The sequence below is a fragment of the Heterocephalus glaber genome, unplaced genomic scaffold (assembly GCF_053883595.1).
Source record: "Heterocephalus glaber isolate CG9 unplaced genomic scaffold, H.glaber_assembly_v1.0 deba00000122, whole genome shotgun sequence".
In the NCBI taxonomy this organism is placed as follows: Eukaryota; Metazoa; Chordata; class Mammalia; order Rodentia; family Bathyergidae; genus Heterocephalus; species Heterocephalus glaber.
This window is the reverse complement of record NW_028258138.1, coordinates 49,009,706-49,027,059: the sequence shown is the minus strand read 5'-3', so window position 1 is coordinate 49,027,059 and position 17,354 is coordinate 49,009,706. Positions and strand designations below refer to the sequence as shown.

At 38.2% G+C, this 17,354-nt stretch overlaps 1 protein-coding gene across 8 annotated transcripts in view; it reads right to left on the bottom strand.

Annotated features, from left to right (window-relative positions):
- The window catches only part of Cmss1 (cms1 ribosomal small subunit homolog), a 399,997-nt gene that overhangs the window by 29,898 nt on the left and 352,745 nt on the right, over nucleotides 1-17,354 (bottom strand). For all 8 annotated transcript variants that reach the window (XM_087208652.1, XM_021238774.2, XM_021238779.2 and 5 more), the window contains one exon: nucleotides 1,420-1,508. In XM_087208652.1, the coding sequence (XP_087064778.1) occupies nucleotides 1,420-1,473 (54 nt within the window). In that variant the 5' untranslated portion in view covers nucleotides 1,474-1,508. The remainder of the gene's footprint in view (nucleotides 1-1,419; nucleotides 1,509-17,354) is intronic.

Below are 17,354 nucleotides of genomic sequence, written 5' to 3'. Positions count from 1 at the left end.
TTGCCGATGAAAGATGTAATTCTAGATGTACTGACCTAAACCATGCCTGTGTGATAACAGAAACAGTGAGATAATGCATTTTGTCTGCTTTAAGCTACTACATTTTGGGCAATTTGTTAAGCAACAATAGATTGATATAAAGAAGAACAGAACTGAAACACTACCATGAAAAAGAAAGGTGAATGAAGAGCATAGAAAGACACAATTCCGTTTTCTCTTGACAAGAATCAAGCATGATCTTGGAAATAAAAAGTGAAAGAAATATGAAATGAGCAATGCTCAAGTAAAGATATAAAAAGAAAATATAATAGTAGAGAAAGGTGAGTAAGGAAGAGAAGGGAAAGGTACTTGTGCTGGAGATTTCTTTATGATCTAGGGAAACAAACAAAAGTCTAGGTGGAGGAAAAAGAAGTCCACTGTGGCCTCTGAGGGGGAGAGGATAGGTCATGGAACCACTGAAAAACTCCTGACATCATTCAGGCTTCCGTGAAGAGTCACAAAATCCCTCGTAAGGTTTTATATTCTGGGAACCATAACTACAAAGTCACTGGGGCTGGCTCTGAAATGACTGATGCTGAGGAGGGAAGAGGGTGATGCAATCTCTAGGAGTAGGGGAATTCATCATTTACTTTGGAAGGACTATGGGGGTGGAGGGGGGTAGAAATTTTACACTCACATTATTAAGCAGGTCAAGGATGCTTATTTAGATGTGAAATGGTTGCTAGAGATGATGTAGTTGTATGGATTAAAAAAAAACTTAGAAAGTTATAAATCTGCTGCTTGAAATACTGAACAGATTGGAGGTATAGACTCAGTAACACAAACCTGAGGCTCAGTTAGGGAAAAGGAGGGAACACTTGATGGTAAAAAGCTACAAATGGATGTGAGGGAATTTCAGAGGTCAGTAAAAAGACTTAAAAGCCAATAAAAAGTTAGGTTCAGGAAGGAAAGCTTATTCCAAATGGCCACTTGTAATAAGACACGGCAGCAAATCCTCGGTAAGAAGGCATATTACAACCATACACCAGGTAGAAATAAGGCCCTGGAAACCAGCTGGAAGCATAGCTTGGTAGTGTAGTCATAAGATTTTGTGTAGGAAGATGTTTTATATATGTCTGCTATCTGTCTCCTTTAAGGAACTGTACCCAAAATAATAAGCTTGGCTCTTCAGTGAAAATGTGACATAAGAATCTAAATATCATTCTTATAAATTATATTTATATAGTTAAAAAAACAAAAAATTAAAAGGATATACTTTGCTGGTTCATAATCAAGAAACCATGGCTTTTTCAAAGGCAGAAAAGGCAAAAGCTTCCCATCAATCATAGCAACAACTGATACTGGGGCATAGGAAATGTTGGAGAGTGGCAGAAGCTTATTTCAGAATCCAAGAACCACATCTCTCCCAGTGAACTCTACCTGTTTGGGTTCTTTTGATGATGCAGGAACTGCAGCTGTCTCCTTCTGAGTCATTTTTGTTTCTCCTACTCCTTCACCATCTGATGATTCTAGGAAACAAAATGTTTGAAAATTTAAAAAGTGTCTTTCTCTTTCATACCTTGGTACAACTTGTACTACCTTTCTAGAAGGTTCTGTGTCTTAACTTTGTACTTCTTCCTCTCAGAAGTTGAATTTAAGGAAACGATCTAAAATGGAGGCAGAGATTTAAGCCCTAGGGATGGCAGTCTTATTCATAAATGGGAAGATTGAAGATTACCTAGATGTCTAATATTATTGAATGCTTAATTATGAATACTCACACAACAGGACTCTTTGTAGCCTTTAAAAATGTTTGCTAAGAGGTTACAATGACAAAGCCCATCTTTTTAAAAAAAAATTCGTAAGTTCTTTTATTGGTACACTTTAGGTATACAGTATGTTTACATTTATCTTTGGGTGCTTGTCCCTGTACATGATATATCTTGGTTCTTATTTTTTCCCCATTACCTGTGCACCCTTCCCTATTTACATAGACTTCATTTCCATTTTTTCTTTTCTCATAGTTTTTTCCTTTCCCTGCTTTCCTTTCCCCTTCCCCTCCCACCACTCCTACCCCTTTGGACCTTTCTTCCTATTTCAAATTATCAGTTATTCATTTTAATCATTTTAACCCTTATTTACACTTTCAGTTTCTCACACTAGAGAAACTATTCAGTATTTACACATGTGTGTCCTATTTATTTCACTTAAGAGTATGGCCTCGGTATGCATCCATTTAGCTAAAAATGACTCTAGTTTCTCATTCTTTATGGCTGAATAGTACTCCATTTTATAAAAAAAAAACCCACATCTTCTTTATCTAGTTTCCAGTTGATGGGCACTTGGGCTGCTTCCAAGCTTTAGCTATTACAAACTGTGCCACTATAAACATGGGTGCATATATCGCTGTGGTATGATTCTTTAAATTATTTTGGGAAGATACCCAGCAGGGGAATAGCTGGGTCAAATGGGACCTCTAGTCCTACTTCTTTGAGGTGTCTCTATACTGATTTCCCCAGTGGTTGCACCAGCCTGCACTCCCACCAACAATGGAGAAGGGTTCCTTTCTCCCCACAACCCCGCCAACATTTGTTATTGGTTGATTTCTTGATAGCAGCTGTTCTTTCCGCGGTGAGGTGGAATCTCAGTGTTGTTTTCATCTGCATCTCTCAAATGACCAGTGATGTTTAACATTTTTTCATATATTTATTTGCTGCTTTTACTTCTTTGACTGAGAAGTATCTGTTCATTTCAGATGCCCATTTTTGAATTGGGTCTTTGAATTTGGGGGATCTGATTTGTTTTAGTTCTTTATATATTCTAGAGAGCAGTCTTTTGTCTAAGGTACAGCTGCTAAAATTTTTTTCCCACATTGTAGGCTGTTAGCTCTGTTGGTGGTTTCTTTTGCAGTGCAGAAGCTTTTTAATAAGATGAGATCCCAGTTGTTGATTCTTTGTGCTAGTTCCCATGCTACTGAGGTTTTGTTCATAGTCTTTTCCTATGCCAATGTCTTCAAGAGTTCTACCTAACTTATCTTCCAGCAAGTTTAGTGTTTTTGTTTTAATATTTAGATCTTTAATCCACTTTGATCTTAGTTTAGTGCATGGTGATAGGTATGGGTCTAGTTTTAATCTTTTAAAGGCTATCTTCTTAAAAAATTACATTTTATTAGGCATGTTAATATTACATAATGGTGTGGTTTGGGGAGTTGGTACATGCATTTAATATACCTTAATTCATTTAAATCTCATTGTTTCCGTGTCCCTTTCCTTCTCCCTCCTGATGATCCTTGTTATAGTTTATATCTAGATGTGTCCCCAAAGCCTCATGGGGTTTTTCAGAGGTGGTTGAATTTAGGGTGTATGAATGTGGATTAAGGGTGTGATACTGAGATTGAGGGTGTGATAATGGAAGCCCTACCCTGGGTGTGGGTGGCACTAATCAACAGGCTTGTAGCCTGGATAAAATATAAAGGGACAGAAAGAAGACAAACTGCTGCTGTTGCTTGCTGCATGCTGCTGCCTCCTGCCTGTCACACTACGAACTGTTTCTCTTTTGTGATTCTCCTCTACCAGGCCACCCTGCCTTGGAGCCAGCCGACGACTGTCTGAAACCTCTACAAGCAGTGAGCTGAAATAAACATTTCCTCCTTTAACTTGTGTGTGTGTCAGGTATTTTGCCTAAGTAAAGAGAAAAGTAACTAAGACAATCCTCTTCCCCATCTCCAAAAGTCTACCTCTTAGCAACATCATCTGATAACGATAATATGTGATCAGAACTATCATTATTGAGCATTACTACATGTTTAACACTGAGCTTCACATATACTGTCTAATGTTTACAATATAACTACTGGGCTGGGGATTTAGCTCAGTGGTTCTGCCACCTGCCTTGTGAGCATGAGGTCCCGAGTTCGATCCCCGGTACCAAAAAAACGAAACCAAACATACAATATTACTACTAATTTTATATATATGAAATTCCTTTTTCAGTTAAGAATACTACTGTTTAGATAAGTGAAGTAATTTCCTCCAGGCCACACACTTGGGACCCAAGGTTTCTTGGAGTCCAAAGTATTCCCCAGCAATTGAAGCCTGCACCCAGCAGCCCATGACACCTATGTGCTGGCTCCAAGAAAAATGTTAAGATTGTGACAAAGGATTAGAGGTCAGGATAAATTCCAATTTTGGATCTTCTTCATCTTTCCACAATGGAAAAACACATTCTAACTATAAAAATCAGAAAAATTGAAGTTATAACTGTTTTCCTGTTTATAAATATATCCTGAAGAAACATGGCAACCAGAAGGTACTTACTTCCTACAATGCCATACTGTCTTCCAGGTTTTTGTGGTTGTTTCTTTAAAAAATATATTTGGTCTTTGAAAGGCTTTGGTCATTGTCTTTAAATTGCTTTGTATATCTCAAAGTGAGCTCACCATGTGAATTTGTGAATTCACAGGCCCAAATTAGCCAGTTTGCTGGGCCAGAGGTTTTAGATGATCACATGCTATAATAGTAAATTTTACGTGTCAACTTGACTGGGTCACAGAGTGCTCAGATATTTGGTTAAACATTATTCTGAATGTTTCTGTGAGGGTGATTCTGTAGAGATTAGTATTTAAATTGGTAGAATAAAATAAATAGACTACTATCCACAATCTGGGTGGGCCTCATTTAATCAGTTGAACAAAAAGCTTGACCCTTCCCTGAGTAAGAGAAAGTTATTCCTGTCTTTGGACTGGAAATTAAAACACTGGCTTTTCCTGTGAGGCTTGTGGGCCTTCAGGCTGGATCTAAACCATCAGCAATCTTGGGCTCTAGCTTGCCAATGGTTACAGTTTGGGTCTGTAATACCCCCCAAAGGCTCATGTGTTTAAAACTTGACTTAGCCGTCATTAAGTAAACAGCTCTGCTCCAGTATACGTTCGTCATGATGATGTGTAAAGACCCAGAAACAAGGGAGCCAAACAACCATGGACTGAAACTTCTGAAATCTAAATCAAAATAAACTTTTTTCCTTAAGATGATTTTCTTGGGAATTTTGTTACAGCAACGGACAGCTAACACACCAACTTACCTTGTGGTTCTCGGAACTTGAGAGCCTCCGTAATTGTATAAGCCAGTTTTTTTATAATCCCCCCCACCCCAAGGTAGAGAGAAGATGGAAGGCAAGCTAGGGCTGTTCAGGCCCAAAGAAAAACAGTGCTGAGCTCCTTAGGTTATCTTTTTGCTTCTTTGTCCCAGACTTGGAAATCAATTACCTGGAAGCACCAATGAAAGCAGACCAAACAGCTCCAAGAAAAGTCTGCTTTTTCTGTAAAAAAATCACCAGGAAAGGGGTGATTTAGAAAGACAAAACTTTTATACAATTACCACTTCACTCAAGCTAAAGCAGGAAAAACTGGGCCACAGCCCTATCTCTAAAGGTGGAGACTTCCCCACTTATCAGGCTTTAATGAAGCCCCCTAACTCTTCCTCCAACTCCCAAAAGGGTAGTGTGAGAGGTGATCAGGTAGGGTGCTGAGAATTTCATCTCGAGAGGGTGGGGTTCACCTTGCACCCCCAAATACTGCAGTATTAATGGAGGAAGCCTGAACTTATACCCTTTCATGGTCATTATAAAGTATATCTTTTCCACCCCCCTGGGATGGTGTCAGAAGATTAATGGAGATTTAGAACTTTCTATACTACCTCACAATAGTGAGGCCACACTAGGGGTTTTACCAGCCACAAAAAAGCTATAGAGACATACAATAAAATACAGTATGATGAATGAAAGTGAGACTCTAAAAATGTTCAAGTAACATGCAGGATTGTAAGAAAAAGAAAAAAGAGGAGTCACGTGGAAGACACCGAATCACCCCACTGCAGACAGGCAGCCACGTGATTCCACATTACAAAGGCGCAGAGGACACCAGACCACCAGACCAAGGTACTGAGTCCCACTGTTCCCGGCCCAGAGGTAGGGGCTTCCGAGCTGTCGTCCCACTGCTCCTAGTCCAGAGGAAGGGGCTTCCCGGTCACCATCCCTCCCGCTGCTCCCAGCCCAGAGGAAAGGGCTTTTGGGCAACCTTCTGTCCCGCTGCTCCTGGCCCAGAGGAAGGGGCTTCCCAGCCACCATCCCTCCCACTGCTCCTGGTCCAGAGGAAGGGGTTTCCCGGCCACCATCCCTCCGGCTGCTCCCAGCCCACAGGAAAGGGCTTTTGGGTCACCATCCCTACTGCTGCTCCCGGCCCCTGTCCCACCTCACCCAGCTCAGAGGAGGTAATCCATGCAGGCGCTAATAGACCCCCGCCCCAGTCGAAATGAGAAAACATGTAAATAAGTCTAAAAACCAGACTTCCAGATCACCTACAGCAACCTCAAAGGGAAATGAGATGGAACACTTTGATACTCAACCACCTGGACCCACTGAACTGGCAACAAAGGGGGATCTGGAAAAAATGAAATCAGAAATAATTTCTCAGATAACAGGAGAAATTGTGCCCCTAGTGCAAGACATGATTAATAAATCTAGAGAGGAGCTGAGGAACATGATGGAATCCCAACACAGGAAACAAATGGAATCCATAAAATAGATGCAAATAGATTTCCAGGACATGAAAAACTCCACTGAAAGTCTACACAGCAGAAGGAGCCAATGTGAGGACAGAATTTCAGATACAGAAGATAAGATTGCAATTAGTGACCAGGAAAAGAAAACTTGCTTCAAAATTATAAGGGAACATGAAAAATCAATCCAGCAGCTGCTAGATGATGCAAAGAAAAAAAACATAAGACTGATCAGAGTCAGTGAAGAAACAGGAGAGAGTTCAGATGACATAAAAAATCTCTTCACAGAAATCATGGCAGAAAACTTCCCAAGCAGGGGAAAAGAGCTTGACATACAGATAAGTGAGGCATATAGGACTCCAAATAGCCTTGATCAAAAAAAATCTACACATAGGCATATAATTGTTAAGATTCCAGAAACACAACAGAACAAAGTTCTACAGGCAGTCAGAGAAAAGAAACAAATCACATACAAAGGAAAGCCCATCAGAATCACAGCAGACTTCTCAACACAAACCATCAAGGCAAGAAGAGCTTGGAGTGACATATTCCAAGGCCTAAAAGAAAACAGCCTCCAACCCAGATTGATGTACCCTGCAAAACTACTTTCAAAATGGATGGAGAAATAAGATACTTTCATGACAAAGAGCACCTTAGGAACTTTGTGAATACCAAACCAGCACTCCAAAGAATTTTACACAATAGCCTAGGAATAGACATTGAGGATCACAACCCCAGGAAGCAAAGCAGAATGAACCCATCTGGCATGACAAGAAATTAAATGTAAAGGGGGAGAACCCAACAAAAAGAAAAAGTCATGGCAATGACAAGTCAATACGTTTCAGTTATAACCATCAACGTTAATGGTCTCAATTCACCAATCAAAAGAAATAGACTGGCAGAATGGGTCAAGAAGCAAAATCCAATGATATGCTGCATACAAGAAACACTTAATTCAAAAAGAAACTCATAGACTGAAAGTTAAAGGGTGGAAAACAATACTCCATGTGACGGGAACCCCCCTAAAAAGCAGGAGTAGCTATCCTCTTGGCAGATCAAGTAGATTTCAAACCAACACTGATTTAGAGAGACAAAGAAGGACACTACATCCTTGTAAAGGGAAGAATCCAAGAGGAAGAGATGACAATAATAATTATCTATGCACCAAACACTAGTGCACCCAACTATATAAAACAAATACTAATGGACATGAAAAGTCATATATGCACTAATACAATTGTAGTGAGGAACCTCAACACCCCACTGTCACAAACAGATAGATCTACTAGACTAAAAATAAGTAATGAAATACTAGAACTCAATCGAACTCTTGAACAAATGAACTAAACAGATGTTTACAGTCTTCCACCCCACAAAATCAGAATACACATTCTTCTCAGTTGTACATGGGTCATTCTCAAAAATAGACCACATACTCACACATAGAACATGTTTAAGTAAGTGCAAAGGAATTGAAGTTATCCCCTGTATATTATCAGACCATAGTGCGATGAAATTGGAGATCCATAGCAAAAGAAACTCAAAAAATTTCATAAACACATGGAAATTGAACAACACACTTCTGAATAACCAATGGGTCACAGAGGAAATTAAAGAAGAAATCAGACAGTTCCTTCAATTAAATGACAGTGACAATACAACATATCAGAATCTATGGGCCACAATGAAAGCAGTCTTACAAGGGAAATTCATAGCAGTGAATACGCAAATTAGGAAAACAGAACAAGCCCAATTAAACAACCTGACGCTGAACCTCAAGCTTCTAGAAAAAGAAGAGCAGGACAACCCCAAAGCTCATACAAGGGAGGAAATTATAAAGACCAGAGGAGAAATCAATGCAATGGAGACTAAGAGAATGATACAAAAGAATCAATGAAGCCAAGAGTTGGTTCTTTGAAAGAATCAACAAAATTGACAAACCTTTATCCAAGCTTCTCAGAAAAAGGAAAGAAAAGGCCCAAATCCATGCAATTAGGAATGAAAAGGGTGAAATGACAACAGACCCAGCAGAAATCCAAATGGTCATCAATACCTACTTCCAGAACCTATACGCCAATAAGATGGACAACACAGAAGACATGGACAGATTCCTAGATACATATGAATTACCAAAGTTGAACGAAGAAGACCTAAAAATTCTGAACAACCCAATATCAAGCAATGAAATTGAAAATGTAATTAAAAACTTATCAACTAAGAAAAGCCCGGGCCCTGATGGCTTCACTGCTGAATTCTACAAGACATTTAGAGAGGAACTACTGCCACTGCTGTTTAAACTCTTCAATGAAATTGAAAGGGAAGCAATACTCCCAAATTCATTCCTGGAAGCAAGCATCACCTTGATCCCCAAAGCAGAGAAAGACCCAACTGAAAAAGAGAACTATAGGCCAATCTCACCAATGAACATAGATGCAAAAATCCTTAATAAGATAATGGCAAACAGAATGCAGAAGATCATCAAGAAGATCATACACCCTGATCAAGTGGGATTCATCCCAGGGATGCAGGGATGGTTCAATATACGCAAATCAATCAATGTAATACATTATATCAATAAAGCCAAGGACAAAACCATATGATTATCTCCATAGACACAGAAAAAGCATTTGACAAAATCCAACATGCATTTATGATAAAAACCCTACAAAAATTGGAATAGATGGTCTCTACTTCAAACTGATAGAAGCCATCTATGAAAAACCAACAGCCAATATCATACTAAATGGTCAAAAACTGAAATCCTTCACACTCAAATCAGGAACAAGACAAGGATGTCCACTATCACCACTCCTGTTCAATATAGTTCTGGAAATACTAGTCACGGCAATTAGACAAGAGAAAGAAATAAAAGGAATAAAGATAGGCAATGAAGAAGTCAAATTGTCATTATTTGCAGATGACATGATACTCTATATAGAAGACCCCAAGAACTCCACCAAAACTCTTCTAGACTTAATAACCAAATTCCGTCAAGTAGCTGGTTACAAGGTCAACACACAAAAATCAATAGCTTTCCTCTACACCAATGACAGACTCACTGAGAGAGAAATGGGGCAAACAATTCCTTTCACAATAGCATCCAAAAAACTTAAAAAACTTGCAATCATCCTAATGAAAGAAATCAAAGACCTCTTCTCTGAAAACTATGGCACTCTGAAAAGAGAGATTGAAGATGATATCAGAAAATGGACAGACATCCTCTGCTCCTGGGTAGAAAGGATTAATATAGTGAAAATGGCCATACTTCCAAAACTGCTATATAGGTTTCATGCAATTCCAATTGAGATCCCAGCAGGAAACTTCATAGACCTTGAGAAAACAATCCAAAAATTCATGTGGAGCAAGAAGAGACCCAGAATAGCAAAAGCAATTCTAGGTAACAGAGACATGGCAGGGGGTATCACAATCCCCAACCTGCAACTCTACTACAAAGCTACTGTGATAAAAACAGCATGGTACTGGCAAAGAAACAGACTTGAAGACCAGTGGAACAGATTGGAAGATGCAGAAACAACGCCAGCCACACTCAGCCATCTCATCTTCCACAAAGGAGCCAAACACCCTCACTGGAGGAAAGATAGCCTCTTTAATAAATGGTGCTGGAAAAATTGAGCTTCAACTTGCCAAAGATTAAAACTAGACCTGTATCTCTCACCATGCACTAAACTAAACTCAAAATGGATTAAAGATCTAAATATTAAAATAGAAACTCTGAACCAGTTGGAACAGAGGTTAGGTAGAACCCTTGAAGACATCGGTGTAGGAAAAGATTTTATGAACAAAACCTCAGTTGCCCATGAACTAGCACAAAGAATCAACAAATGGGATCTCTTCTTATTAAAAGGCTTCTGCACAGCAAGAGAAACCACCAGCAGTGTGAAGAAACAACCCACAATGTGGGGAAAAAATCTTCACCTGCTCTTCCTCAGACAAAGGTTTACTATCTCAAATCTATAAAGAACTTAAAAATATCAGACCTCCCAAATTTAAAGACCCAATCCAAAAATGGGCATCTGAAATGAACAGACATTTCTCAGACAAAGAAGTAGAAATAGCAAATAAGTACATGAAAAAATGTTCAACGTCACTGGTCATTCGAGAGATGCAAATGAAAACAACGCTGAGATTCCACTTCACTCCAGAAAGAATGGCTGCTATCATGAAATCAACCAATAACAAATGCTGGCGGGGCTGTGGGGAAAGAGGAAGCCTGCTCCACTGCTGGTGGGAATGCAGATTGGTGCAACCACTGTGGAAATCAGTATGGAGATACGTCAAAGAACTAGGACTGGAAGTCCCATTTGACCCAGCTATTCCACTGCTGGGGATCTTCCCCAAAGAATTAAAAGAATCATACCACAGTGATATATGTGCACCCATGTTCATAGCAGCACAGTTTGTAATAGCTAAAACTTGGAAACAGCCCAAATGCCCATCAACTGGAGACTGGATAAAGAAAATGTGGATTTTTTAATAAAATGGAGTACTACTCAGCCATAAAAAACGAGAAATTAGAGACATTTATAGCTAAGTGGATGCACATTGAGGTGATACTCTTAAGTGAGATAAATAGGACACACATGTGTAAATACCGAATAGTTTCTCTGGTATGAGAAACTGAAAGTGTAAATAAGGACTAAATGTATAATAGGTAATGTGAAATAGGAAGAAAAGGGGCAAAGGGGAAGGAAGTGGGAGGGCTAGGAGAAAGGATAGAAGGGAATGGGATTAATATGAGAAAATGGAAAAATAGGAACAAAATCTTTGTAAATACGGAGGACTGGAGGGGTTGAAGGGAGGGCTGGGCAAGGGTGAAAAATAAGAACCAAGAGAGACTATGTAAAGGTGCAAATTTCCAATGATGAATGTCATCATATTGTATACCTAAAATGTACCAATTATTAGAATGAATAATCGATAATGTAAAATAGGAAGAAAAGGTCCAAAGGGGTAGGGGTAGTGGGAGGCACAGGGGAAATTAAAGAAGGGAAAGGAAAAAATGATGAGAAATGGAAAAAATGGAAATAAAGTCTTTGTAAATAGGGAAGGGTGGAGGGTGTGAAGGGAGGGCTAGGAATGGGGAAAAAATAAGAACCAAGATGCATTATGTAAAGGTACAATTCCCAATGAGAAATGTAATTGTGTTGTATACCTACAATGTACCAATAAAAGAATTTAATACAAAAAAAAAAAGAAAGAAAAAAGAGACTTGAGCAGGGGATTTAGCTCAGTGGTTCTGCCGCCTGCTTCACAAGCACAAGGTCCCGTGTTTGATCCCTCATACCAAAAACAAATAAACAAAAGCAAAACAAACAAGCAAACAAAAAACAATTTAAGGACAGATTAGGTTAAAGATATGACCTATATATGTAATACATTTAATTAAAATATAATCATTTAGGCAAGTTGAAAGGAAAGGGATGGAAGTAACATAACATGGAAATATTGATCAAAGGAAACAAGAATAGCTTTTGGATTATCAAAGTAGACTGCAGAGCAAAGAAGATTACCAAATAACGAGAGGGACATTATATACGGCAAAGGATGAATCTCTCAAGAACACATAGTGTTCCTAAATATGTATGCAATGAACAGTGGAGCTATAAAATACATGGGAGCAAAAACAGATAGATATGAAAAAAGATAAAGGCAAGCCCACAATTAAGTTGCTGAGTTTAATAGTCTTCTCTTGAAACTGAGAGAATGACTAGATAGAAAGTCAGCAAAGATATAGACGAACTGAGGGTCACCATCAAGCAATAGGATCTGATCAATATTTGTACACTAATTAACAGCAGCAGAATAACATTCTTTTTAAGTGCCATGGAACATATACTACAATAGACTATATTCTAAGCCATAAAACACTGAGAAATTTAAGAACTGAAATTGATAAACATTTGCAAAAACTTACAGTAAATACTATACCTTACAATGAAAGACCGAGTATTTTCCTTGATTGGGAACAAAGTAAGGTCAGGTCTCACCAGATTTACTCAACATATTGTTAGAACTTTTAAGGTACATGATATGGCAAGAAAAGGAAATAAATGGCATATACAATAAAAAGGAAAAAATAAAACTGCCCCCCATTTGCAGATGACATGATTTTTAAAAAATTAATTTTATTGGTACATTTTAGGTATAAAATATAATGACATTCATCATTGGAAATCTGCACCTTTACATAATCTCTCTTGTTTATTTTTTCCCCATACATGACTGTTTATGTAAAAAATACCCAGGAACCTAAAGGCCACTGTTAGTCCTGTGAAAATTCTTACATTGGCTTTAATTGCAGGCATCTCCTCTTATCCTCTAGCTTATCTTCATCCGGGATCCTTCAGCAAAGCCTTGGTGGCTATACCTTTCCTACTTCCTCTCACCTCTGTACTTCTTTCTACACCATATGTAGCCTACATTTTGGACATTAGCATATAATTTTATCCTACTTCATAGTGTTTGCTGGTATTGAATAAATGTTAGGTGTTCTTTCCATCTGAATCATAAGCTCTCTAAGGGAATGCATCAGTGGCCAAAGTATTTGGTCCAGGGTTGGCTGAAAGTAAAAGGCATCCTATTGCTTTATTTAAAACTTTATTATTAAAGTAATATACACTTGGTGTTTCCTCACATCCTTTTATTAGATTTAAAATCATTTTAAGACAAAATCACCTATAAATAAATATCAGGATCAAGACTATAAATGTGTAAAGATCAAGTAATGATCTTAAAATTTTTTTCTAAACTTTGTATTCTACATTCCTTAGAATCTTCTAACTGCGAGCATAGTCTATATTTAATCAATGTATTTGAGAATAAGTAATGCGTTTGAAAAGATATGTAGCTCTCATGCAACAAAAACCCATGAGATATATTTAAAACATTTTGTTACTCTAAATCTGTGTCACTCCTTGTTCCAAAAAAATTATTTCATGTGAAACCTTCTCAACAAATAAAGTGAGATCATCCCATATCACTCTATGCTGGATAAATTAGTTATTTCCTTAGTTTATGATTTCTTTTATTCCAAAAGAGAAAGCTAGTTTTTCTGATGTAAGGATGCTAGTTCTGTGATTTCCATTAAGGGAATATTGAAAGAAAATTATGGAGACCCAACCTAGACAGTGTGGCTCCAGTACCCAGTGTCCTCTAGGACTGCTATGATTTGAGAGTAAGCCAGGACTGTACCATTCTGTCTCAGTGGATGATTTAAGATCCTGAAGTCACCAAGAACATGCTGCTTCTTAACTCAGCTCCTTGCAGACTCTGATTAAAAAGAAAGATACTGCCAGATAGGGTTGGTTGAATTCTTGCAAAAGAGTACACTGTTCTTTTTCAACCCATGGCAAAGATAGCAAGAAATAAGCATAGTTTATCTTTTCCCCAACTCCTGCCTTATCTCTGGAGTCCAGTTTCCCAGCATTTTCTTCAAGCTTCCAGGTACTTGCCTGTGTAAATCCTTTCTAGGCCCTGAGAAGGTCAGTGACAAAGGGATTATACAGTCAATTGATCTTTAAAAATTTCCAAAAGAAAGATATTTTAACAACAGTATGTTAAGGCCATTGTCTGTTTCCACTCACATATCTGTCACATATCCCCTAATAAGTGGTGTGGGAGGGGCTAGAGCATGGTTGGAGAAACAATCTGAGGAAGCATTTAGACATACATTTAGTTTAATGGGTATTTATGTGGTTTGCAAACACTTCTGGTTACAGTTAAATTATGGTTAGCTTTTCTAGTGCAGGAATGCTGCCAGGAATACTCCTATCACCCTGTAGTAACTCACCAAAATTTCTGACACAAAGAGGGCAGAGTTGGAATGTGTCTGTAACATCTATCCCTAGAACTATGTGGGAAGTGGAAAAAGAAACTAAGTTTGGAATGCACGAAATCTGAAACTAATCAGTGGAAAATTCTTCCAATCATCAAAAATATAAAATTGTAAGTAGACAATTAAATGTTCATTTTTGCCTATTCAAAATTGAAGGTCATTTTTATAAGAATTTAGTTATATTATATACATTTGTATAGAGATCATGATTATTTTGTTTGCTCAAGATGAGTACGAAATGTTCAAATTCCTGTATTTGTAGCAGTAATACATTATTTCTTTTCTTATTTAAAATAACTTCTTTCTTACCTATTTTTTATTAGTATTTTTGCATTCTTTTTCTGAGAGCCCCCAAATTATATAAATTTCAGGGCTCACAAAAACCTAGATCTTCCCTGGCTGGCAACTCGAACTCACATTTGAGGATAGAATAAAATAAACTACTGAAACACACAATGACATAGATGAATTTCAAGAAATGGTGTTAGGCAAAAGAAGTTAGCCTCAACAAGCTGTACAATGAATGGTTCCTGTTATTCAGCATTCTGGAAAAGGCAAACCTATGGGGGAGAAAAATATATCTGTAGTGTCTTAGTCACTTTTCTCGTTGGTGGGACACAATTCCACTACTCATAATTTAAAGAAGAAGTTTATTTTGGCTCATGTTTTCAGTCCATAGTTAGTATGACAGAGGCGTAGGATAGAAGAAAATTGCTCCTGTCATGGCGACCAGGAATCCAAGTGCAAACAAAAGAGCCAGGGAAAGATATACCATTCCAGGCCACAGCTCCAGGGACCTACCTCTTCCTACCAGGCACCTCCTCCTAACAACACATTTATCTATAAACTCATCAGTGAACTAATCCACAGACTAGTACAGTACTCCATGATCTAATCACCTCCCCCCAAAACCACCTAAGCACACAAAGCTTTGAGGGGACACATAGCTACAAACCATAACCAGAGACTGGAGTAGGGACTTCCAGGGAGTAATGGAAATGTTCTATATCTTTCTTTTTATTCATTAAGTTTATTGGTACATTTTAGGTGTACAGTATGATGACATTCATCATTGGGAATCTGTACCTTTATATGATATATCTTGGTTATTTTTTCCCCATTCCACTGCCTTCCATTCAATTCTTCCACCTCTCCCTATTTACACTGACTGTTTCCCTTTTTTCCTTTTCTCATATTTTATCCTTTCCATTCTTTCCTTTTCTCTACCCCCCGCTCCCCACTTCCCCTTCCCCTTTGGACCTTTTCTTCCTATTTCACATTATCTACTATACATTTTGGTCCTCATTTACACTTCCAGTTTCTCACATCAGAGAAACTATTCCATATTTACACATGTGTCCTATTTATTTCCCTTAAGCGTATGGCCTCAATGTGCATCCATTTAGCTATAAATGTCTCTAGTTTCTCATTCTTTATGGCAGAGCAGTACTCCATTTATTTAAAAAAAAAATCACATTTTCTTTATCCAGTCACCAGATGATGGGCATTTGGGCTGTTTCCAAGTTTTAGCTATTACAAACTGCCACTACAAACATGGGTGTGCATATATCACTGTGGTACGACACTTTTAATTCTTTCAGGAAGATACCCAGCAGGGGAAAAGCTGGGTCAAATGGGACTTCCAGTTCTAGTTCTTTGAGGTATTTCCATACTGATTTCCATAGTGGTTGCACCAGCCTACACTCCCACCAGCAGTAGAGCAGAGTTCCTCTTTCCCCACAGCCCCGCCAGCATTTGCTATTGGTTGATTTCATGATAGCAGCCATTCTTTCTGGAGGGAGGTGGAATCTCAGCATTGTTTTCATTTGCATCTCTCGAATGACCAGTGTTGTTGAATATTTTTTCATATATTTATTTGCTGTTTTTACTTCTTTGTCTGAGAAATGTCTGTTCATTTCAGATGCCCATTTTGGATTGGGTCTTTAAATTTGGGAGGTCTGATATTTTAAGGTTCTTTATATAGTCTAGATATTAGACCTTTGTCGAGGAACAGCTGGTCAAATTTTTTCCCCACATTGTAGGTTGTCTCTTCATTCTGTTGGTGGTTTTTCTTGCTGTGCAGAAGCTTTTTAATAAGATGAGATACCAGTTGTTGATTCTTTGTGCTAGTTCAGGTGTGACTGAGGGTTTGTTCATGAAATCTTTTCCTACACCAATGTCTTCAAGAGTTCTACCTAACCTCTCTTCCAGTTGGTTTAGTGTTTCTGTTTTGATATTTAGATCTTTGATCCATTTCAATTTTACTTTAGTGCATGGTGACAGATATAGGTCTAGTTTTAATCTTTGGCAAGTTGAAACCCAATTTTTCCAGCACCATTTATTAAAGAGGCTATCTTTCCTCCAGTGAGGATGTTTGGCTTCTTTATTGAAGATGAGATGGCTGAGTGTGTCTGGCATCGTTTCGGCATCTTCTAATCTGTTCCACTAGTCCTCAACTCTGTTTCTTTGCCAGTACCATGCTGTTTTTATCACAGTAGCTTTGTAGTAGAGTTGCAGGTTGGGGATTGTGATAACCCCTGCCATGTCTCTGTTACCTAGAATTGCTTTTGCTATTCTGGGTCTCTTCTTGTTCCAAATGAAATTTGGGATTGTTTTCTTAAGGTCTGTGAAGTATGCTGCTGGAATTTCAATTGGGATTGCATTGAATGTATATAGCAGTTTTGGAAGTATGGCCATTTTCACCATATTGGTTCTTCCTACCCAGAAGCAAGGGATGTCTCTCCATTTTCTGATATCCTCTTTGATCTGATCTCTTTTTTCAGAGTGCTATAGTTTTCAGAGTAGAGGTCTTTGATTTCTTTTGTTAGGTTGATTCCTAAGTATTTCATTTTTTTGGATGCTATTCTGATAGGAGTTGTTTTTGCAGTTCCTCTCTCAGTGAATCTGTTGTTTGGGTACAGGAAGGCTATTGATTTTTGTGTGTTGACTTTGTATCCACCTACTCT